The sequence below is a fragment of the Neopelma chrysocephalum genome, unplaced genomic scaffold, assembly GCF_003984885.1.
Source record: "Neopelma chrysocephalum unplaced genomic scaffold, ASM398488v2 Primary Assembly neopelma1_71, whole genome shotgun sequence".
Taxonomy (NCBI): domain Eukaryota; kingdom Metazoa; phylum Chordata; class Aves; order Passeriformes; family Pipridae; genus Neopelma; species Neopelma chrysocephalum.
Window position 1 is genome coordinate 6,835,285 of NW_020897731.1, and position 26,527 is coordinate 6,861,811.

At 38.4% G+C, this 26,527-nt stretch overlaps 1 protein-coding gene across 10 annotated transcripts in view; it reads right to left on the reverse strand.

Moving 5' to 3' along the window:
- LDB2 (LIM domain binding 2) overlaps positions 1-26,527 on the reverse strand; it is a 221,979-nt gene that overhangs the window by 142,414 nt on the left and 53,038 nt on the right. For all 10 annotated transcript variants that reach the window (XM_027686529.1, XM_027686528.1, XM_027686526.1 and 7 more), the window contains one exon: positions 2,288-2,390. In XM_027686529.1, coding sequence (XP_027542330.1) covers positions 2,288-2,390 — 103 coding nt within the window. The remainder of the gene's footprint in view (positions 1-2,287; positions 2,391-26,527) is intronic.

Consider the following 26,527-nt stretch of genomic DNA (forward strand, 5'->3'; position numbering starts at 1 on the left):
TCAACTTTATAAACAACTTCTCAAAGGATGGCTATTTCTCTCTTCCTGGGCCTTATCTTTGTTCCCTCCATTACTGTCTGTGCCTGCAAGAGTAATAATAATTTATCTTTTCTCTTCCCCCTCTGCAAGCTCCAATATTTTTAATGCCCACTACATACTAAAGAGCATGCACACTGGGCAAGGAGGTAGTTGTCTTGCTGTGGACAGCAAGTATGAAGATTTTTGTTTCATCTCTGTCAAAGCTCCATGCTTGGTGCTGCAACCACTCAGAATACTCCGGCTCACCTAACAGAAGCCACAGCCCTTGGCCAACAATTTCACAAGTTACTTGGTGATATTATGGTCTTTGGGAGATGCCAAGAGCATCCATAAAAGCATGACGGAGCATGAGCGTGGCTGGGGCAGGCAATCAGGTCTCTGGGCTCATTGAGTACCTGCTACAGGTGAAGTGATTTTCTGCTATTTGTACTCAAAAAGGGAGCAAGCTGCTCTGTTTTCAACTCCTGAACATGGTTTTGGACACAAACTTCCCTCCTAGGAAGAGAAAGCTACTCTTAACATGCAACCTCCTCTCTGCAGCCTCCCCTGGCAATGCTGAATGTGTCCCCAGGCAGGGACTTGGACAGCACGGCACCCCCAAGGCTGCTCTCAAGCCTTCTCAGAGGGCAGTGGAAGTCCCAGACTGGAACAGCACAAGCATGCTCTTTAGAGTATCACTGAACAGTCATACTGCTCATGTCAAAAAGAATCACTAATACTATAGTTCAGAGTTACATAAATATTTACTAATGAAGGAAAGGAAATAGGAATGAACAGCAAAGAGCCCCAAATGAGGACCCTCAATTTCAAATGCTGAGAATAACAACACCAAAAGCAACAACAGTTTGTGCAGAGGTCAGAAATTAAAACCAGAGGGAAAATCCTGTGTACTAGTTCTTTTAAAAACATACCTACAGTAATTTGATCTTTCAATCATGCTTATCAGCAACAATGGCAAGAATTACAGTATTACTCTGTACCAAACACTCCCAGTTACAGACAGTACAACCATTATCAAGCATTTGTGACAACAGGAATATTTTACACTTTGACAAATTCTTTCATATGCAGCACTGTTTTCCAGAATCACAACTCCCTCTGAATCTAACTGGACATTAATTGCTTTTTTGCTGATGTATCTGTGCCTTCTGGACTGATAACACAACTAGCAAATCTGATATCTGACAAGTTGACTCAACCTAATCAGGACAGATCAGCTGTTACTAACGTTGCTATAGGCTGTAATTTAGGGACCTTTACGAAGTTATCACTTGCTTTGAAAGGCAAGAAACTGTAATTCTGTCAACACTAATCCCAGAACGTGCTTTCAAAGTGGCTGTTATTTTTTCTCCAGGAGAAGGTAACACTTGTCAAATAAATACCTGAGATAATTGATAAAAGGAATTAGAAGTATGTGAGTGATAGGCTGACAATCAGTCACTCTCATGAAAAAGAAGAATCTCACAAGATTCGGAGCATTAAGTAGAGAGTACAAGCTGTCACCATAAAGCATGGGTCACTCTGAATCGAGTGAACAACTGGCAATGCAGTTTTTCAATGTTTACTTCTCTCTCTGTTGCTTAGTGCTAAAGCTGAGTGAATTATTCACTTCAAACAATTTGTTCGATGAATTTTATCCCTTTTTGCTGCTCAGTGTGTGCAGGCAATGGATACCAATGCCATCAGATTTATTCACTGTTGCACTTCTATTCAAGCTTTCATTTAGTGCTTGATTGAGAGTGTTCTAGACTTCCGCTGCTGTTCAGACAATATCCAAGGCAGGTCCTTAATGTGTACATGCAGCACAGATCCACACAGTTGATGGAATAATACTTATCTACATTAGCAAGGATATAGCTTTTGATTTGTTTTTCTGATCCCTATTTAAATTTGGAAGTCCTTCCAGCAACAACACTGAAACTTGCTCCGAAGTTCCCTTTCTGTGAACAATTTTGCCCACGAGACTCAACACTTGAATGTTTGCAGAAAACAAATTAACATAGAGTGCAAGCATAGCCACAAAGCATATTTATTAAAAAAAAAAATATCCAAAGATTATATTTTATTATTTGCTTCGCTCCACTAGGAAATAATTCAGAGAATTCCACAAAACGAATGGATTCCCAACTCATGCAATTCTTTAATGGAACCTAATAGTCACTGAATACACACAAGTGACTTTGTCATTGCCAGAGTTGCATCTGTCTCGTACAGACAAACTGTAGATAAAAAAATATACATTTCTTACTGTATCGCTTTGGTCCATCTTCCAAACAAAATGAAAGGGTTAAAGTTGCATCATCTTCAAAAAATTCAGTTGCAAAGGCATCCCACCAGAGGTTGTCACTATCCTAGGAAGCAACAGATCATTCACTTAACAGGAGGCAAAATAAATATATATTCATATGTTGTAAAAGATAGTCAACAGAATCACACCTAGTTTATCTTCTTCACCCATGGTTTGGGGGTACATATGTCTGTATGATATTTCAAACTAATTTTCCTAGATAAAGTTCCATTTCTAACTTAAGAAAAAAAATAAAGTGCTTAGTTTATTATACAATAGACTGTCTTCCATTTTATCAAGCACACTAAATATGTAAAAACTTCCATTTCCATGAAGAATTTTTTGTTCAAATGTTAAATATAGCTTTATAAATCAGTAGCAAATTAAGCAACTATGATTTTTCCCTCCTTTTCTGGGCTATGAGTCTCAAATGCTTGATCCTAGTAATGAAAAAACCTCAGGACTTAATTCTGTAATGCTACATAACCGATCATCAGCATGAGCTGACAATAAAGTTATTTAGAAACTCCATATAATGGCCATTCCACTCCAATGCATTTAATATAAATATGATGCTACTGCAGGTTAAATACCACTTAGTTACTTAAATGTAATTGTTGTCAGACAACTTTACTTTTAAGTGTGATACATGAAGTGAAAACAATATGTTAAGGTGACCGGTGTATACTTAGACTTAAAGTAATACACATAGCTGGAACATGGCAATTATTAATATAGTGTACAATGTAAAGCATATACCAGTACACCACTACAGGTGGTTTCTTGGCTTTGACAACTGAACCAGGCATTTTCAGACCTGAATGATCAACAACAGCCACCCAAACTTCAACATCTAGCACCTGACCAAGTGGTCCAGATTGCAAAGTTTTTCACAGAAGTCAGAAAACACAAAACACACCAAAGGTTTAATTCAAAAGCTATGGATATATTTAATAGCTGGATTAGAAATTTTTGGTACAGTCTCTTCTGCTCTTTTGAGGCCCCTGAGACTTAAATCACTTGCAGCACACAGGAAATACACTTGTGAAGATGCCCAAGTTGCACTCAGAGCCACTCTGTCCCGCTCATGGCAGCTGCCTAACCAGTGTGCAACGCCAGGTGCACTCAGCACAATGAGCACTGAGCACCTCTTAATGCCTGAGCATTATAGATCTAATCCAGAAAAATATTTGTTCCCTTCACAGGAAAAAAAACCCTGAGATAAAATACCAGTTTAAGAGAAAATACGCATCTATCATAGTCATTATACGTACGCATGCAGAGAAATAACTATCTGGCATTTTTAGTTCTGCTGCTGTATTTCCTGATGATGTTACTGTTGGATTTCACTCCAAAATGCTGAGCAAGGTATCTTTTCTGCCTCTCAACTTCGTTTTGATTTTTGTCAAGCACACAATGGAGAAATGGTAAGGAGAGGTTTTAGCAATCTGGGTCATACCAGAGACTCCAGAGAGACTTCTTGGCTGCGTCAGAGCCTGTAACACACCTTCCTTGCCAAGGCCCATCCCACCTGGCAGTGACAGGACCTTATGGCTCTGCAGTTTAGTCACACAAAGAGGTATCAAAGTTGTCCCCACATCTGCAACATTTGTTGTCACAGAGTTGCTGCTCTTTCCTGGTGTAAACCTGATGAGTGTTACATGTGCAAACACCGCTGTGTTGAGGAGCTGAGTAGCCATGGTAAGTATGAAACATATACACAGGTGTTCAACACACCTCTGCACATGTACCCTTCACTCAGCACAGCCTGGTGGGTTACATTATAAGCCCATACAAGAGTGTATTGTCCAACAAGTAGTGGCAAAAGAGAGGCTACAGAACTGTTCAGCTGCAATCATTTGGACATACTTGTCATAGGGAAGGAAGAGGGGAGGGAAGGTTTTAAGCAATGTCACATACCACATTTGCAGTTCTTTTTAACTGAATAGCTGAGTATCACTGGAGCTACTCATGCAGCATCCAGAGACATGGGAACAAAAACAGGAGCATCACATAGCCAGGATGTAAATGCACATGGGAAAAAGACAGAGAAGAGCAAGGAAAGTGCAGGGCCTCACCTCAAAACCACACATACTTGCACTCATTCTGGCTTCCAAGAAGTCTTGAAAGCAAGAAAAATGTGGACATGGAATTACTGTGGATTCCCTCCCTGGATAGATGAAATATCCAGACTCGGTCACAGTTTGAATACTGTCCAAGGTCTTTATCTTAAGCTTTTCCATATTTAATGTCAGGAAGAAGGAAAAACATAAAATGCAACACACCACCTCCAGAAAGAAAACCAAAACCTAGAAGAATATATAAATTCTGTCAAGCTTGGATACACTCTGTTGATTAATTCTCTGCTCCACCCTTGTCACAGGTGGGCCCAACTACTCTCATAGCCAAATGTGAACAAAATCAAATGAGGTGTCCCCAGCCAAGCTGAAAAAGGATCCAGTTATTAAAAAAAAAAACAACAACCCCTTTTTTAAATTTTTTTTTGCAAAAAGGGGATAGTGAAGGCAAGGCTGCCCTCAGGCATCTTTAACTTATGCTTTGACAGGTTACGGGGGATTTTGCCAGAGTAATTATTTTTCTATTCAACAATAATGAGAAATTACCATGGCAACCTCCCTTTCACATACTGCACTCACATGCTCAAACATTGAAATAATGGCCTAAACATAAAAAAAAAATATTAATACTTAAAAAATATTTTGTATTAAAATATACATATGGAATGGGTCACAGGAGAGAAGAGGGCAGAGACAGCCTGCAAGTTGGGTTAGAAGAAAAGATGCCATGCTGCTGTGGCCAGGCTACCAAGCAGCGAAACATCTTCTGCCACAACTGTCATTATTCCCTCTGATCCCTTCCACCCCCGGTATTATTTGTAATTTGAAGCATGGCTCAACTCTGAATAGGGTCTCCAAGTAAATGGAATCCTAGGGTTTCCATATTTTTTCCTGACTCTGATTTCTTTGGCAAATGTAATCAGTTTTAAGTACAATGATGTTCTTTTTGCCCCCTCCATCTAACAGTCCTGTACGTTCACTGTGTGATCTGAGAGTCAAGCTGGGTTCTTCTTTACACCTTACACACTTACATGATTAAGAGTCTGCAAGCTAAATGAGGCTTTTCTTCTTGTCTGTGATAGTGATTGCTGAACCAAAATAGATCTTGCAACTGGAATATGAGGCCAACTGAGACTATGGCATTTTCTCCAAATTCCTTTATTTTTGTTTAATGACTTGGAAGGCAGAATGCAGTTCATGTAAAAAGTCAGTACATGAAACCACACTTGAGAGACTGAAGACACCTTGCAGGACAGAACTGGAATTCAAAATGATTTTGATAGATTGGAGAAATTGGATTTGAAATGAAGACGAAATTCAATAAAATGCAGTGACAAAAGCACAAATAAAAATGGGGAATAACTGGCTAAGTAGTACTGTAGAAAATGGTTCAGCTTATAAAGCAAATGTCTTGCAAATAAGGGAAATGTCTTAGATACAACAGCCGTCCACTCCAGCAAACACATCTCTTGAAAGACTTCAACTGGAATAGTCTGTCCACTTCTGGAGTACTGTGGCCAGGACTGGGCTACCCACTCTAAAAAAATTTTGCTGAGATTCACAGGAATCAATGAGTTTAAGGACAAATGCAAACAAATAAACCAATCCCAAAAGATCTACAAGAAGCAAGGCACAATGATCTACCTCTATTTTGTATAAGACAGAAGAAGCTCACAGGGAATGTGATGACAGGCTTTAACCATATGAAAAGATTGCTATAAAGAAGCGTAAACACTTGTCCTTGGTGCCTAACAAGGATGGAAAAAGTAATAATTGTCTCAGTTTGCTGCCATCACAGGTTAAGTGAATTAATCCCCTGTTATAATTTTCTAGGCTAGTGTTTTGCAGAGGCAAAGAGCTACAGAGCATGGCTGCTGTGTTCCCAAAAAGAGTGGATACAGAGATCCTGCTGCCAATGAGCCTTCAGTAGAGCTGCCCTTTACAGCAGTTCCACGGCTCATCCCAGTGAGAAGCTGATTTTTGGTTTCTCCCTCACATTGCTTTTGGCTGCACATGTGTAACAAGTGTAAACAGTATATTAAAATAAAGGTATGGGAACAAATAAATGTGATTCTGAATACACACAGGAAACACATCTGTTCTGAAACAAGACCTTTTTTTTTTTGTATAATCACTTTTCAGGGAAAAATCTGAATTTTAAACATCAACCTTGGCATTGGACAAGGCAAAAATAAAAAGAGATAGTGCCCTTGGGAGCTTACATTTTTTTTCTGGCACCTGCAACTCTTACCTATTGACACTTACTATTTTCAGAACTCTATACATCCACACTCCTGTTGGCAACATACACGTGTCTCATATTCTTTCAAGTTAATGCGGCATGAGGAAACTGCTGTCTCCCCAAGGAAAGAATGGCATTCCTCCCCTCCTCCTGTTCCCAGCAAATTAAACTATACTTGAGCTTTTAAAATGCAACTCAAGATAAGATTTTGCCATTAAATACACCTCTAAAAACTCTGCAGCCATTAAAAATTAAAAAACTCACAAGATAAGTATATCAAAAAATCTGACCGAAAGTTTATACTCAGAGCAAATAGTCCAAATACCAATAATTTTCCCCATTAGTGTTAAATTAGATCCATCTTGTTTCTACCTAACATATTTAGGATTCTGATACAAATTTCACAGGAATAACAAATTAATAGGGATCTATATATCTTAACTTCATATATTTGGACATTTGAGTACTGATCTGCAGATCTGGTCCTGCAAAGCACAATGGTTTTATAATCTGGCATAGGAGTCTTTTGCTATTTATAAAAATTCTATATGGAATACAGATATTATGAGTCTTAAATTGATTTTCTTGGAAACAGAGTGAAACAGTGGAATGCTCATATGCATGTGGGTGAGAAACCCACGTAGTCAAATATCTGTTACACAGGTACAAGAAGATGAACACCTATCATCTTATATTGCCAGTATCTTTTGTTCAGGGCTGGTTTGTAAGGACCACTCCCATTGCTTTTGCAATTTGTTATTCTATCTGATTTATTTTATCTCAAACATAAAGCATGCTTTACATAGAATTAAATATACTTTAATCTTGAAGCTAGTGGTGTCTTACAGAACCTCCATTTCCCGTCCCACTACCAGGAATGGCCTACTCTAGTCCTTCCATTTGTTATTTCACACATACTCCCAGTTTTAATGGTGTTGCTTGCTTTTATTTCACTCACTAGTGTGGCTGGATTCCATCTCTTAAACAATGTGTAGGAAAACTGGCTGAAAGATTTTAAGCCTTGGCTTTGGTCATATGTAGTTTTCTGTTCCATTATATACTTGCAACTTCTTGCCAAAACTCTGCTCAATGCCCAAAACATATCAGTTTCTTCAGCTCGCTTAATAATTAATTAAATTATTGTTTACATTCCACTTAGGAACTTATCTTCATTTGTACAGTAAAGAAACAACATCAAGTTTCTCTTTTATTGAAAAGGCAGATTATAGCCATGCAATAGATCCCCACAGCAATACCTCCTCAGAGAGACTGACTGGGGTGCAAAATGGGGACAACGTTTCTGCTTCCCATGTAAATCTGCAGTAACTTTAAGAATCTAGTGGAATTTCAGGGAATAGCTCATAACAGGGAGTTATTCTTACACATTCACTTGAAATTTCTAATATATCAAAGATCCTGTTTTTACTGCCTATAAACCATTACACTCTAAGGCAACAAAATACCGAGGGGTAACAGCCCATTTTCTGAATGGGGAACTGTGAAAATCAAACATTAATTATTCAACTTTAGATAAAAATGGAAGAGAAAAAAAAATAAAAAGAGAGAGGCTTTGCAAAATATGCAGATTGATTTAAGTGATTTATGCCATTTCTTGATGAACTCTCAACCCAGGCATGTAGGAATCAGCATCACTACAGGAAAACCATTATGCTGTAATGACACTGGCCATACAACAGCTTTGTAGATATACTGCTTCAAGATAATGTCACTTAGATTCTCAATAACAAGTCCACACTGGGAAATTCTACCAGGAGTTCAGGTTAACTGAAACATACTGACACTGAAATAAGGACAACAAATTTTTTTTTTCTTATGTTCTGATGGATGGTTGACCTCTTCCTTGTTATTTGACCACTAACATATACCCAAATTAGACAACTTTTGTTAGTTGTGGCAACTACTCACTAGGCTGGCAAATAGCTTGACTGGTCTACAAACAACCATGAAAGTACAGTTATTCCACTACATCTAAGCCACCCAATTTTTCCATCTACACAGATGCTATATGTATAACAATTTGGATAACCTTTTAAAACTGTAGTCCTTAAAATTACAGAGCATTATAACTTAAGGTGTCAGGAAAGGATAAGACAGAGAGATACCTCGTTCAGTCTAATAACAGAATCAAAGAAGAATGCCTGGTCTCAAACCTATTATTTGTCCGTCTTTAAATTTTACTGCAGCTTGTGGACAAAAGAGAAAAGAATTCTTCAATATCCACTCTGTGCCTGTTTCACTATTCACCTACAGCAGACAGGGGATTGCAGAGTTTAATACTGCATTGTAAGCAGTACAGAGCAGAAAGAGTTAACTTATGAAATGTGTCATTTCACCTGCTTTTTTAATTTGAATTCATTATTCCACTCCTGGAACTTGTGCACAAGAATGGAAAGGAGAAAGAAAGGGGAAAAAAGAGCAATGAAGCTGGGCTCAAGACACACTCCACTGCCAATTCCTTATCACCAACGTGGCATCCTCCTTGATATTTCACAGCAGTATTGTCAATGACCAGCAGAAGATGCTCTTTTGTTCTTTTTAAATACATGGGATAAGATTTCACTTGGTCTCTATGGATAAGACCTATATTTTAGCTGTGTGAACAAAAAGACTGGGCATTAATAACTAAATCGTGCAATTTTTAACAGAAATAGACACCCATAACACCCATAGTTAGGACTTGCTATATATACAGTGCATACTAAATCCATATTCAAAATTGTTTTAAATTTAAGCCCTCTTTTCAACAGGCATGAGGATGTCTCTAGCTGGCTGGGAACAGTAATAGATTTTCTTAGTAGTATTCTCAATCCATGATCATTGCAGACAAATCACAGACCTGAGTTTTGTGTTTATCAAAAATGAACCACAGTTACACTTCTCTATTCTGCCACAGAATACCCCACAGCCTCTGCCTTTGAGAATGTTTTATAGAGATGGAATATTAAGTGTGTCTATTATCTACTGTACTGCTGTCAGCCATACAAATGTTCTTATTTTATTCTGACATTTTGACCTGGTTTCTTTTTTACCTTGTTTACTTCCATCTATATGAGTAAATGGAAGCTACTATGCCATCTATCCGAATGAAAAGGCAATAACTAGTATTGCCATGAGTGAATATAGAGCATCAAACATTATGTGTCACTAGGGCACAGAAAAAAAGTCATATTCCCAGCAATATTAGTAAATTAGCCTCTCTAGATCTATCTACCCAACTGCACCAACTCCCAAAGCTCTAAAAAAAAATTAAGTGAACACAAATCCCTTTATCAGTTATTACAGTGAAAGTAAAATTATTACTGACAGCATTTAAATACTACATTGGAACATGATGAAATTAAGACAGTCCTTGACACCTCCATTTCACACTGGACTCTCACCACTTCTTTGATCACTGAAGTCTCATGAAAGCACCACATGTATTAGAGACAAGTACAAAGCTGGGACCTTCAGAGGTCCCTGTTTCTGAACAACTATAATCTAAACCATGATCTAACAGACTGTACTTAGAGAGGTAAGAAACAGCTCTTCAGCTGTGCTGAAAAACATACTTATCTCTTGTGCCTTATTCTTGTGCAAGCCTAGTGATCCAGGTAGGAAAGGGAAATACAGATAAGACAAACCACACTTCTACCTACATTCCAGCTTCTTGGAGAAGTATCAAATGGGGACAGGGCTAAGTAATGCAGCAATGAAGAGTTGATCTTATCATAAAAAAGATTATATGATTGAAAAGACACACAGGTGAAGAGATATATATCTCTATATACACAAAGAAAGCTTTAGAGGATTTATTTACAAGGACATGTAGTGATAGGACAAGGGGTAATGGCTGTAAACTGAAAGAGGGCAGGTTTAGATTAGCTATTAGGAAGAAATTCTTTACTATGAGAGTGGTGAGATGCTGGAACAGGTGTCCCAGAGAAGCTGTAGATACCTCATCCTTGGGAGCGTTCAAGGCCTGGTTGGATGGGGCTTTGAACAAGCAAACTGGTCTAGTGGAAGGTGTCCCTGCCCATTACAGGGGGATTGGAATTAGATGATCTTTAAGGGTCCTTCCAACGCAGACCATTCTACACAACTTTACCTTACAGGACTTTGAGAAAACTCTTGCTAAGACTCAGCAAGAGACTTTTAAAATTAAGGATATGCTTAAATGCTTTGCTGAACTGGGATGCAACTATGGATTTGTCAGTCTGCAAGTCTAATTAACTAAAGATTATGACTTCCTATTATGCTTTGCAAACCAGGTAAGGGAATATTAAAATTATGGACAGCTCTGTCTAACAATGAGCTGCTATTTCTTGCAAAGGTACATGAAGTGGAAAAGATCAAGTATACCATATGACCCATCTCCTTTCAAGGACAGGTAACCTCAGGCACAAAAGTTTAATTTAGCAGTAACTAGTCAGAAAAAGAGAAAACAATTAAGAGAGAAGTATGTAAAAAATCACTCCCTTTTTTTACAATTTTCAAGCATATATACACTTTAAATTATATATTGTTTAAACTATATATTGTTTAAATTATATTGCTGCATTTATGTGTTTTATATTAATATTATAGTTCTGGGTGTTCAGGTATCACCCAAAGAAATTGTAACCACAGTATATAGTTCCACAGTACAGAGAAGCAAACACTACAGCACCTTACAGAAAAATTTTGGCAAAAAGCAACGGTAAAGCACAAATATGAGTTCTTGTTATGTGTTGCTAATAAAAAAAACCCTATATCTTTGCTACAAAAACAGTGCATATTCTTTAAGCAAAAAAACACTGTGGGAATTTACAAATAATTTCATAAAAGAGATAGAGTCACCTGCAAATTATGTCCCTTAAAATTTCATTCACACTTTTTATTCAACTCATCTCAGAAGCCCCACTCTTGTGATCATTTTAAAGGATTACTTTTTTAGTATAGCAAAACTACACTTCAAGTGAATTCCTTTATGCCTTCTGTACTTATTAGGACTAGTAATCACAGCCATTTTTGTCAACTGGCAATGTCACTGTATCCACAATTATTTGTGCAAAATGTGTTTTGGAATCTAAACTCTACTTAAGAGAGAGACAAGAAAAAAGGTAGTGCTGAGGTATTCTTATTAAGTCCATATTTTAGTCTCTACTTACTTTTTCCAGTTGTCAACACTATATCATAGTTAGTATCGTCCACTAATCAGCTGCAGTTGTCAGATGCTCAGGTTTTTGAAAATAATGCAGCTACATTTATTGCTTGTAATTTTTAATATACAAACACGTGCATTCAGACTTAATCAAACATTAAGGCAGAGATTTTCAGAGCTAATTAAAAGACTTATGCATTCATTTTCCATTAAATTAAGTGGAAATCAGATGTGGAATATTCTGTGCAAGGCTCCAAATCCCAGCATGGAAATGGAGCTTGTTACATTTGCTGAATCAAAGCTGGAGGGTGACAACAGGGCTGGGATTCATTTCACCCCAAGACAGTTGTCTAAATTCATGTGAGATAAAAAGCTTCCTAGAGATATCTGTCTCTTCACTGTCTGTAGAGGGAGCCTAGAGAATGGTTCAGTCTAGACATGTAACTGTTACAGGGATAAAGGTAGGTAAGATAAATCCTATTCTATGTACCTACCAAGAATTTAAAAGTCAAGAAGAAAACTTGTTGAGGTTTTGAGAGCTTACATAGTGAAGGACAAAAATAAGTGAATAGCTGGGTGAAACAACTGTATCTACTTTGTCTAGATTTTAACAGTCTTGGCAGGAAAACTTATAAATGATGTTCAAGTTTTTTGCTCGCAATGCTCAAAGATCTCCAGGCTGCCAGGTTCCTGCTGTTTCATATAAAAAGCTCCAAGTGGCAGACAGAAGTTGGAGCAGTGGTTAAAGATTTCTGCCAGTATGAAATGCTTTAAATGAAGAAGATGTGATTTTTTGCCTGGCTTCCTAACTTCACTCCCCGGCTAGCCATGGTTGCAAATAAAGGTGCTAAGATCCTGTGTTTTATCTCGTACTGTATTTGGATAAAAAATCCTGTACAAAATACAATTAAACTAGAGACAGAATTGTTCATATGTATCTTCCTACATCCTCAGTAATCTGAAATATAAGGAAATCCTGGGACAAGGCAACATATCAAATACTGACATTGCTCACATGTTATTATTCTGTGGCTGTCAGATCACTCGGTTGCTCCTTGTTTCCGTGGTGTAGCACTATCCTTCTCAAGTACATAATGCTCACTACTGGGCATGTGATAGCCAAGACTGATCAATGAAGGAACAATAATCAGGAGTCCAGATTGCTTTGACAAAGTGAGGATGGGTTGTGCTTGAGACACTCACATATTCTCAGTATATACAATGGTTTACAAGTCTTGATGGTGAGAAGCACAGGGTAGTGAACTTTTTAAACTGACATTTGCATTTACAAATTAAAATTCTGATTCAAATGGAGATGTCTGAATCACCTGCTTGCCAAGAAAAAGCTACTTAGAACCAAAACTTTTACTGTTATTGCCGCTATAATATTGTAGAACAGTGTAACAGATCACTGACAAGGGTGTTACGGTTGCTAAATCAAAGGATATACCGTACTGAAAGGCACCAAAAGAAATATAGAGAGAATGAAGCACGAAGGTTGTGATAACAGGGTTTATGTGTTTGTTTTAATTATTAACTTTAAATTTTCACTTCAAAAGAGGTGGGAGAATTTATGCATACCAAGAAGTGCTCCCTTTCAAAACTCAGTCTTCACTGAGAAAAGTAAGTACAGCTTTTTTTCTAAATGGCATCTCTTATCTTGTCAACCTCATTTAAAGTAAAAAGGCATCAGTAGTAATAATAAGAATGCAGCTTAGTGAACAATTCTTTTACAGAAGCCAGCTATTACATACTGTAACAAATTAAAAACTCCAAAAGTCTATGCAGGTCCCCAGAGAAATGCTATTTAATAAAGCAAACAGTGATATTGAATGTGACAGGATTCCATTTGCTTCAGAATCCCATCCAACTGAGTCTGGCTGCAGCTGAAGCAATTAGGGAAAGCTGTGATTTAATGATTATGCTAAAACCCTAGACAAACAAAGCTCTCACCTACCAAGTGGCCACTTAGCTGTATCACTACCACCAGAATATATAAAAATCCTTGTAGGATTTCATTTGCTGTCAGTCAACTAGTAGCAACATGAGCAATTCTTTACTAAAAATGTCTATTTACTAGCTACCCTGCTGCTTAAACATGAAAAATGTATAAATCTAAATTTAAACAAAGTAAGCAAGGCCAAGTGTGAACTACATATGTCAGGGAAATCACCCACTAAGGTCATCCTTGTAGCTGAGACCTGATATGATTGAGTCAAAAGCTCATAGCAGGTCAGCATTTAATCCTTTTAAAAAAAAAATCAAATCTTTATGTTGTATATGATAATCCACTGGGGCCTTACCTCTAGGTCTGTAAATATCTAATGCAATTTTAAACATCTTTTCATCACAGCAGTAGCCTCCTATGAACTACAACCCATCACTTCAGACTCTGTGGACCTGTTAAATCAGCAGTGAAACTGATTCACTTGAGATGTCTTAGCCTTCAATAGCTGGCATTTGGCCTTCCCTATTTTCTAATGTCTTCCAAATTTCTCTGCGTAAAGTTGCAGAACATAAAGTAGTATAAAAAAGCTCTGTATGCATGTGACAATTTGAAAAACTTCGATATGGAAAACTTGTGAACTTGCTTGAAAACTCCGGACTTTGTTGGTGTGTTCCTGCTAGCCAATAAGCTCTATTGTGAAAAAATGCCTAATGATATTTCTGCTTTTTAATTTTCCCATTAGTCCAAGAGCCAAGTAAGTGACACTTTGGACTGCTGATGTAGATTTTTACCCTCATTGCCTCCCAGGTGAGCAAGAAAAACCTTTGAAAAAGAGTTCTCTTCCTCTCCAACTGTTGTAAGGAACAGTATTTAGAGACATGATGCGTATCTATAGCCTAATAAAAAATACCAGTGTTGATATACAGATTTTTAAAACCATAAAGCATATGAAATCCAGAAGAAAGCTCAAACACACAGAAAACTATTTTAAGAAAGAAAACATTTTTGCATAACATGGAGTAAAATTCACAGAATTTCTGCAGAGGAGATTGAAATAACTTAAAGAGCTATATGTAGAAACGCACCTATTGAGCAGCTCAGACCTATTTTCAAAGATCTAAATCCTCATTTCTTAACGATAGTATATACTGTGGGCATGGTGTTGTCTGTTGTGTTACAGTTGTGCATTTCTAACTAAAATATACAACAATGATGTTCAGAACCCTAAATTTTTTAAGTACCATGTGTTCCTCAAGAGTGCCATAAACCTAGAGCATCTACAGTTTCAGAGCTTTTCTAAAAGATTTGTGTTCAGAGTACTAAAGAGCCTGAGAAGGCAGCAGTAGCCTTGACAAAGCCAAGGAACTACATGGTCACATTTCTGGGAATGCGTTAACTGCCAGAGGACCTGTCATCTGAAAGTGAGACAGAAAATCAGAAAAGGTTCAGTGCTAATGTCTTTTTATACTAGGGGAACCTTATATCAAGCTCAGCCCAGAATATATGGATCTACACCAAGCAGCTTGTTTTCTACCAATGCAGTGACAAACACTGTGAGATGTTATCATATTTTTTGCACTATATTTAGTCAGAACCTATAAAATTGGTTGTAGCTGGATCTCTCTCTTGGTTCTCAAAGTAATACTATATCAAAATATCACAGATCCTCTTTGGAGGGTGCTGGTTTCAAGTGCTGACTGTTTTTAGTATTCTCCTTCTCCAAATGAGTTCTTCCAAAATCACTTGACTTCTAGACCTGATTTTTGTATGGCATACTGAAGGATCACCTCTCTGTTCTATAATAAAATGACTTCTTTTTTTCCCTCTTGCTTTCTTAGTTCTACTTCCTAATTCATAGTTTTCTTCTAGAAGCAGATGCACTGATACAGACATGCATAGACACATTTTTTTGTTGGTATTCTCAGCTTCTGTAGTAGTGTCTCCTGGATTAGGTCATCTGCTTCTTAAAATCATATATTAAGTTATCTGTGGTCTGAGGCATTCTAGAACAAATGTGAACTTTTTATAACCTCCACAACATATGAGGAGGTCTGAAAGCTGCAAGAACACCAACAGAAACTGCTAGGTCAGCACAGGGCCCACCACGTATCTTGTGGTATATCAGCAAGGACAAAGGAGTGTATTGAAGACCAAATATGCTTTTTATTAAGCAAGCAGCTCCTTGTTCAGACTCCTGTGACTCCTACTCTAGTTCAGTAAGGCTCAACATCTGGCAGTGGGACTCGATTCCTTCTGACTTGATTCAACCCTCTCCAGTACAGTTGACAAGAACAGGCCTTCACGTCCTAATATCTCAATGGACTTGCAGAACAAGTACAGAATCAAAGCAGCTTCCTCCCTCTCTCCCTGCAAATTTTCATGCACCTTGATCTGAAGGGACCACAAGGAGAATTATACTGTCAGTATACTCCTCATCCCTCTGCCAATAATCCAGGCACTCATTAGTCACAGTCAAAGAGGTGACACCAAACTGCCCAGGGGACATGGCCTAGAAACTGCAGAGATAGTGAATATTTTCAACAATATTACACAGTATGCTGCAGACATGCGATCCTATGGGTTGTGAGCTGATATGTATCAACTGAATCCAGTGGTCAGGGTGGGATGTGAAAACAGAAGGATACTTTATGTTGTATATGATGAACCTCACAATAAACAATGTCGTAGGGAAATATCTGACTTATCGGACGATCAGCAGCAGTACCTCTCAAGCATAAAAGGAAACACGATGTTCCACAATATTCCTGTGATAGTAAGCACAGCATTCAAGGATAATAAATGTCTCCTAAGAAATATAAGGTGAAAAGGTAGTAACCTTAGCGCTAAGAATTGATGTTTCCTATTTGAAAGGATCTTTTTTTCACTCCTAGAAAAGGTCCACTTGCCAGGTGTACTTCTTAGATTTAATCAAGTAATCCCTTTTGTACTTCCAAAGTGGCCATTTGTCAGATTTTAAAGGAGAAAACCCCAAAAATAACTTATCTCCCGGTAAAAGAAACCAAAGTAGTTTTAGAGTTTTTCCACTTTGACTACTGTTATCATAACTAGCTCTAAGGAAACCACTATACATCATGTTCCATTATAAAAAAATTAATATTTTCCATCCAGATAATGATCAAAGTACTTCTGGATATTTTCCTGATCTCCAGGGTCTACCTGAGGTGAAATGCAGCAGCGTCTGTTCTGTGCATGGAGTGCTTGGAGCAAACAGACAGAATTGTAGCTCAACATTTGAAATTGTCAGTCTGTAGTATCTAATTTCTTGATATAAGCTTAGAATAACTCGGTCCTCTATTCTTCTGCTGTAGACTGTGCACTTTGTAGCTTGTCTTATCAAAAAATTAACTTGAAATCAAAGCTCTCAGGCACTCTAGATAGATACTAAAGTGTGGGATTTTTAAGAACAGGAGCTTATTCCGATGGTAGCCATGATTGCAGAGAGATGCTTGAGTGTGATGACATGCATTTAAACATAAGCACAGGAATAAAGAGAGTTTCAAACTCTTTTCTTCTTCAGTGGGATGACATTTAAGCCAATGGCATGACCCTTCAGATCCTGGCTCTGCTTTGGGTAGAAGCATGGAGTGGCTTACCTATTGTAATTGCACATGTTCGTTCTCATGGCCACAAATATCAGATAGCTGGAAGCTCATGCAGAGGCAATGTTAAACAGAGTGAAAATTTCTCATGTGGAAAAGAAGCCTTGATCATCCTTGATATTCTCTTTTCTCATTTGGTTTCTTTGGGTGTTGGTATCAAAATGAAGTGACCTGAACATATTAAAGATGATGCAAGTTTCACTATTCTCTTTTGCATATAACTTGAAAATTAACAGTTCATGAATATCCAAACAGATATGCTTTGGGGAGACCTGATCAGAATTCAACACTAGATATCACAAGCATCTGCGAGCACTGCCTATGTGTTTTTAAAAAGCTCCAGAAACATCATTATTTCCACTGCCTTCACCTACAAAGGTAGTATCTCTCCTTCAGTAACTGAATAAATAGATAGAAATTTAATGTTTTTTTCTCCAGTTCTCAAAGGGACTGTATTTTGCACCAATATAAGAAAAAATCAGCTTATTTTATCTAATACATGACATACTACCCACTGGTAGGAAGAGAAAGATGGCAGCTCCCATTTCCTTCATGCTTTGATAGAGAGTCAACAGAGAAGTAATACAAACTGACAGGTTTTTATGACTGACCTCCTGATACCTACTGGTGCATAAACATGTAGTTGTTAAAACTTATCACTAGGGCCAGGGTTATCCTCTCTTGACTAGGAATCTGCCAAGTCATAAATAAATAAGCTAAATACAGAGTTCCAAAATAATATGTTCTATTTAGTGGATTCTGCCCCTAAAATGCCATGTCCCAGAAAACCTTCAAACAGAAAAGTTGAGATTTCACCATTTCATGTCTTTACTTTCCAGATGTTGCACAAAACCTGGTAGATAGGAAGGTCGTCTATATGTCTCTTCAGTGCTGAGTAGTGTCCCTCAGGGGTCCATATTGGGCCCAGTACTGTTTAACAACTCAGTGACACAGACAGTGGGATGAAGTGCACGCCCAGCAAGTCTGCAGAAAAGAGAAAGCAGAATAGTGTGGTTGACATACCTGAGGTTTGAGATGCAATTCAGAGGGACCTGGAAAAATTCAAGAATTGGGCCATGTGAATCTCATAAGGTTCAACAAGGCCAAGTGTAAGGTCCTGCACCTGGGTCAGGGCAACCCTTGGTATCAACAGAGGCTGGGGACTGAAAAGATTGAGTAGCCCTGCAGAGAATGGTCTGGGGTACTGATGGATGATAGATTGGACATGACTCAGCAATGTGTGCTTGCAGCCCAGAGAGCAACTCGACTGCAATCAAAAGAAACGTGGTCAGCAGATGGAAAGAGGTGATTCTGCACCCTGCTCTGCTCTGGTGAGACCCCACCTGAAATATGGCATCCAGCTCTAGGATCCCCAGCACAAGAAAGACCATAGAATCATAGAATCAACTGGGTTGGAAAAGACTTCCGAGATCATCAAGTCCAACCCATGATCCAACACTGCCGTGATTTCTAGACCATGGCACTAAGTGCCACATCCAGTCTCACCTTAAAAACCTCCAGGGACAGTGAATCCACCACCTCCGTGGGCAGCCCATTCCAATGCCTGATTACTCTCTCTGTAAAATTTTTTTTCCTAATATTCAACCTAAACCTCCCCTGGCACAGCTTAAGACCATGCCCTCTTGTCCTACTGTTGGTAGCCCGGGAGAAGAGACCGACGCCCATCTGCCTACAACCTCTTTTCAGGTAGTTGTAGAAATGTGGACTTGTTGGACCAGGTTGAGAGGAGGTCCACAAAAATGATTGGATGGCTGGAGCACCTCTCCTATGAGGACAAGCTGGGAGAATTCGGGTTGTCCGGCCTGGAAAAGAGAAGGCTATTGTAGCCTTCAAATACTTAAAGAGGGGGCTTACAGGAAAGATGGGGACAGAATTTTTAGCAGTCATGTTGCAATAAGACAAGGGGTAATGTTTTTAAACTAAAAGACTGTAGATTTAAATTAGACATAAGGAAGAAATTTTTTTTATAATGAGGATGGTGAAACAGTGGAACAGGTTGCTCAGATACGTGGTTGATGCCCCGTCCCTGGAAACATTCAAGGTCAGACTGGATGGGGCTCTGAGGAACCTGACCTAGATGAAGATGTCCCTGCCCACTGCATGGGAGTTGGAATTAGATGACCTTTGAAGGTCCCTTCCAAACCAAACCATTCTATGATTACATGACAGACACTTTGAAGGTGGTAGGCTTCTGGTAAGCACTGATCACAGTATCTGGATGCTGAGCAAGACATAACAACTCCCTTTCTCAGTGAGCATTTCTGCTCTACTCTGGGGCCCAGTTTCTTTTAACAGGGCAGCCTTTTTTATTTCACCCAGCCCTTTCAATTATCTTTAAATCATTGTGACAAACATCACCTGAACCCCACCCTCAAAAATTTATGTCACTCTTTTTGTATAGTTATCCCTATATACAATTTAGAAATAAAAGTGGCTTTTGAATAATATATATTTTGAGAATATTTTATCATGGCAAGACCTGTAAAATTCAGCCAGAGAAAGTACATCCCATTCTCTGTTATTCGATTTTGTGCCTTGTCCTACCACAGCATTGCTGAATAATCTGCAGGCAGTTGTTTGTAGTGTAAGATTCAATATAAGTCACTGAATAATGTAAACATTTTTGTGGGGAATTTTTCAAATTACAAATCTAATCTCAATTTGATTTCTTTATGTGGTTTTCTGCAACCAAATTTTAGCTCATACAAATGTTTGTGAAGAATAAATTTAGAGGCAGGTTGACAAGATGAATGTAATCATCAAAAAAGAAATAATTTTGTGATTAAATTAAATTCATTTCCAGCAGAGACAGAGGTAGCTTATACCAAATTAGTTGCAGAATTAGAGAATATAAGACCCAGCATGAAAACCTACTATTGCTACTAGTTAGTCTGCCACATGATGGGATTTCTGTATCCTTTAAAAAAAATACTAGGAAATGTTGAGTAAAGGTAACCAACCATAAAGCAAGAGAAGCAAATCTGAATAGAGATAGGAAATTTGTTACAAACTGATAATGAACAATGAATAGGGAGACATAGCACTTGCTTGAATAATTTCCAAAAGTTGTAAAAAAATTTATGATCTTCTTTTGAACATTTCATGAATGAAAAACTTACAGATGTGCCATCTAGAAAGAATAGGAAGGCAGAACCAAAGAATGCCTTTATCACCTGAAACAGACTTGATCAATTGAAGTCCAACCCCATCCATGTTTTTAATAAAAAAGCCCCCACAATGCAATCTCTCCCTCTCTGCCAGCACCATCATGTCCACACCAAGAGATCTAAGTCAGTTGGATTTCAGCTTCATTCTACCCAAGACCTCTCTTCTCCAAGCAGCCACAAGATGGTTTCGTAAGCACTAGACAGCACCTAAGCCTCTGAGACAGCACCTAAGCCTCTGAGAAGCTGGGCCAGCATGGGTAAGAAGGAGAAAATTCCTACATGACAACCTCATTGGTAAAGTATTTATCAAGAAGATCCAAATTCAAGGATCTTCAGCTTGCAGAGATTCAAAGCTGCCTACATTAACACCTAGACAATGCTCTAATTCCAAAAAGAGTCCAAAAGAGGCACTGTTTATGCCTTCTTAGACACTCTTTTGAGGCCCTGCCACTGTTTTTAGAAACTTTCAGGGCCAAGAAGAGACTAAGCAAGAAGAAATTCTACTCTGGAGTGATGGGAGCTGAGCACCTCTGGGAGACAAATACAGAAGGTTTCTTGCATTGGCAAGCTGCAACAAGAGCTCAATAACTGGTACCAACGATCTAATGCCCAAAATATGGGGATTTTGGAGGGCAAGGTAGGAGGAAGGAAGGGTTCAATTTCAATAAGCTTGAGACTAATCTCATGGGCCCAATGCTGAGGAGCAGAGACCTTAAGGTCCAGTTCACACATGCCGAGACTGCTTTGTAACATGACCTGACATGCAGTAAATTGAGACATCCATGTAATTTACTTCAAAAGCGACAATCCAAGTACAAACTAAAACATTAGCAGAGGTGAAGATGCAGCCCCTATTACCTTATCCAGACAAAATTAAGAGGAAAAATAGGACTCATTTCTGTGCCCATTTTTTGAGAAGAAAATTTTAGGTTCCTATCCTCAGGGATTTGGGTGGGCAGCTGAGTCTAGGTGAATCCTAGCTCTGGAATGATGCTGGGCTTTCACAATAAAATAGAAAATAATCCTACCTTCTAAAGACCACCCCATCAATAGCTTAGAGCTGAGCTTAATAAATGGCTTGTTTGAAACTCTGCTCTGTGGTGCCTGGCTTTCACCCTACACTTTACATGGAACCAGCCTGTGGGTTTATTTCATTCTGAGGGCCCGTGAGATTACTAAATCATACTTTTCTCCCACTTGACTGGTTTTAGCTAACTGTGTCATCTAGGCCACTCTGCACTTGAGAAATCCTCACCAAAATAAGAAACCCAAGAGCTTTTAATGATGAGTTTAATTATGAGAGAGTAATACTCCAACTGTACTACACATCCAGCTCCTAAGAGAGATCTGGGGCTATATTCTGAGGTCAATTACACTAAAACAAACCCCACTGACTTCGGAGAGTCCCTTCCCTTTCTGTGACAGAATCTGTGTGACAGAAATCAGAATTTGGCACTTAGGGCAAATTTGAAACTGACATGGCTCAGAAATGCCTGACAGGTGCTGCTATGAGAGTGTCTTCCTCTGTTCCTTCCAGGGGAGAATAAAACCTCTCTGACGGCTTTAGGAGTCTCCTTGCCAGGTACCTGCCATATGCCTCAAGGCATTAGACAAACATGATTACATTTATTATCATGAGACTAGTTGGCTTTGTAAGAATATCTGCAATAAACCCCACATTTTTTAATGGCCTGATTTGTTTTTGCAGAAAGCTGAATCTTGGTACATGAGCTGTCATATCAGATTCTATTTTATTCTTTTATGTTTACAAAGTATTACATAAACAGGAACAGCTGGTGTTGATTTATAAACACCAGAGTTGTCTTGAGAGTTTGGATATTATTTTGCCAAGATTTAAGCTTAATCATTTGCAAGCAATTGTTCTGTACCATAGTGGACAGTGGTTCTTCTGCTGCCTAGAGACAAAGATATTTTCTAATAATACTAATAATGTAATTTTGAATTACACTTAGAAGAATCTTATGTCCATATCTGTTCATGTATCTGTGTGTGAGTGTCTTCTCTCATCCAGAATTTCTTGGAGAATGCCACAACATTTACTCTTCCAATCTTTTGTAAAATTACTGTAGCCTGGTAAATAGCCAGGTAAAGGCATTGGCCTCTATGAGAACCTGCACATTATTTGCATGTGCGCGTACCTTGAAGTAAGATGTGAAAATGCAACCAGTTGTTGAGCTTAATGTTTACCCACCTTAACCAGGGGACATTTCCACCTCTGATTCATTCACAGTACAGTTGCCAAATTCTGAAACAAATATTCTCCAGACAACAGTCTCCTCCCTTATGTTATCCTGATTTGCTCCCACTACAGAGCCATGCTGTGCACTGAAGAAAGTAGGAATCACATGATCAGATACTGTGAGATCAGTTAATTAAAGAATTTATTATAAGCTAAAAGATGCCCATTAAAGTTTCATAGGCAAATTAAATTCCTGCATCTCCAAGTGCAGGCATTGAAGTTTTTTTGTGAAACTCAGAGAGTTTTTATCTTATTCTAAGTTTTAATAAAGGAAAACCCAAGACTTGGTCAATAAATCATTAAAAGATAGCAAACAAAGGTTAGAAATAACTGGTGAGCTTTCACAAAAGAGGAAACCTACCAGCCCAACTCCCAAGGACCTGAGATGTTAGGTATAGTCTTGTAGGACTCTGAAAGAAGGTGGACAAAAACATGAAAAAGTTTACCAGGCATGGAGAGTCTCTCTGGCTAGCTGATCTGAATGCAGAGAGTTGTGGGAAGCTTAAAATACTAAACAACAATAAAACAGCAGAGGGTATTGATGAATGCAAAGTAATGCATATGGGGGAAAACAATCCTAATTAGATCTAAACCACAATGGACTTTAGCTATTATCACTCAGCACAAAAATCTCTGAACCATTATGGATAATTCCATGAAAATGTTGGTTTAATGATATGTAGTGATAAAAAAAGGCCAACCACATGCTTTCAAATTGGAAAACAGGTAGCTGGGGATGGGTACAACAGAGGTTTGCAAGTCATAAAAGTTCTGGAATTTCTTGTCTGTGATTAGGGAATGATTATTCAGTCTAAAAATCATCACTGTAATAAATAAATTACAAAAAAATAATCTGAGGACATCTAATAAAGTCAACTTACAGTTTTAAATCCAATAAGAGGAACTAATTTTTCATACAATGTACAAGCTATTGAACTCATTGCTGCCAGGCTTCAAAGAAGTCACAAGCATTAACAAATTTTAAAACATATTAGGTGTATTAGCGGAGGCAGAATACATTGGCAATTCCTGAACACAGTGCTCCAGGCACAACCGTCCATTGATATATCAGTAAAAAGTGTTTGGTCATTTCCCAGTTTTGCTCACTTGTACTTTCCCAAACCATCTGCTGCTGGTGGCAGGATAGTTGACATCTGACCCCTCTTCCCCACAAACCTTTCCTTCTGCAAAGACTGATTCCAAGGCCTGATCTTTCGTGTAGGAAATACTAAATCCTATAACTCCCTTTGGTTTTCAGTTTCTTATCAGTGTGTCATCCCCAACTGTTTCTCTTTTCATGTCCCTCTCCCCCTCGCTTTCCCCCCATTACTTCCTATTGGCACCAACCAGAGATAGCACTGTTTCTTTTCTCAGATAATTCCAGTCTCCTACCTGCCTTCATTACCCTTTCTCAAAGATTTTTAACTTCATGCAATGTGATGCCTTTCATAACCATTTTATAAGACAAAGAGCACCCTCTGCCAAATTACAGATCCTTATTCCCAAACAATAGGATGGGGGGCAGAGGAAGGGAGGGGAAGCTACAGCTATTCAGAGCAAGGTTTGCCAGGACTTTTCAGCGTGGTCAAAACAAATATATTTTCCCCTTGCCTAATGCCTGGAAGTGTTTGAATAATTTTTGCTGAAATTTTCCACAACAGATTCAACTAAGAAGAAAACCATTGTGGAAAACTTCATCTCACAGAGATGCCAAATGGTTAAAGTCTGACAAAGTTATCAGCAACTGCCAACAGGGAGCTATCATGGAGCATTTTAGGCAATCTTAGTAAAACCTCATCTATTACAGCATCAAAGAGCACAATATGTAGTAAAAAACGTGATTACTGATGCTTCTGATACAATGAAAGCATAGATTTCAATGATAGATTTTGGCAATCATTTCATTGCACATTATTTTAAGAGTGCATTATTTTATTTTGCAAGATGTCATCAAACTAAAAAAATCCTTTTTGTCATGGGCCAAGAGGACTTTTAAAACCAGAAGTAAGGAGAGCATCAGCCCTGGCAATGACTGCAACAAATAATGCCCTACAATTCTCTTTGTTTGCAAGTAGCCACAATTTTTTTAAAATGACTGTATTATGACTGACTCTCAAAAATGGTAATCCAGCCATATTTAAAATGTGCCTGAATAACTGAAGAAAAGCCAGTTTTAAATGCAGATAAATATACACAGATCTGAGGGGTCATCAGCTGCAAGGACATGTACAAAATTCCTCCCTTTTCTCTGGACTATCAAGAGATGGTGTATAGATATAAGCAAAATAATAAAAGATAGATTTGCATATATGACTTCTGAGTTTTCTGGCTTTTGTGTACTTTAAAAAAAAATAGTGGTCCATTAAGATTGATCTTCTCTATTAATTATATTTAAGGAGATAATTACACTCCCGAACTGACTAATAAAGGCCAAGTTCTTAGTTCCCTGGAGAGCGGTTCCAAGTGTCTACTTTATGGCTTTGTAGACGAGAAGAACTTTATTTTTCACAGATCAAGAAGACATGATTGAGCTCCCTTGTTTGATTTCTGAATGTAAACAGTTTCCACAAAAGAGTAAGGCTACTCACCAGTTTACAAGATCTGATCATTAATGAATCTATTGTTTTCAATCCAGAATTCTTGCAGGTCTTCTTCACATCAGGGCCCGTGATGTGCCTCCCTGTATTTATGCCACAGGGACCCTCTCAGAACTTCTCTGCCATTAGCCTAAAGGTAAAGGCAAGCTACGTACCATGTGCTTCTCCTCCCAATAAAAGCATCCAAAGGAAAGTCTACGATAAACTTCACTGAATTTTATAGAGATAAAACGTTTAAATCTCCAGGGGTTCGCTCCAATTGAATGAATACAGGGGTGAATTGGGCTGTTGTAAGAGGGCTCAGCAGAGAACTGGCCCATGACTCACATTTGAAACATGCAAAGTTACTCTGCAGGCTGAATAAATTACACTGGAATACAGGTGATAAGAATATTGCTCAGAGGAAACCTCAACTTCTGCCCCACGATTTACAGTCCTGTCTTCCCTATGAACCAGTCAATACACTAACCTTTAAAAATAGCCATGCACTGTGTAACTTCAGTTTTTTCAGCTGAAAAGAATTTTAAGCTCAAACACAGCAGAGCCATTTTCAGCTGGGTTTGATTCCTTTCACCAGAAGATATTCTGATTCACAGACTGAGGAGAGAGAATTCAGGTTGGCTGCTCACAAGGGGAGTCTGCTGAGCAGGTAATCAGGGATTTAATCTTTTTTTTTTTTCTTTTTTGGTCCCCTTTTTAAATGGATCAAATTTCATACAGAGAATCATGGAAAAACAATAAACATGGAAGCCTAGAATAGCATTTTTGCAGAGAAAAGTTTCAGGATAGAATAACGCTTTAATTTTTTCCAGGCTTCCCACAGTATTGCTGGCAAGCCTTGAAAGCTGTAGAAGAGCAAGCAAACGGATTCCAAATCTCTACCATGGGCCAGATTGTATTTAGCCCTGCATGGGACTGTAAGAAGTGAGTGCAAGGGGAGAGAAAACAAAGAACCTCCTCCTGTGCTGAGGCACAAATCAGCAGGGAAACATGAACACTGTCTCATGAGAAGATGAATCATGACATCAGTTTCTTCCAAAAAGGGCTGGGAAGAGTTCAGGAGTGATTGGTAGTTGTCCCTCTTTGGCAGTGGCCATCAGAGCTGTTCAAACATGAGAGAACATC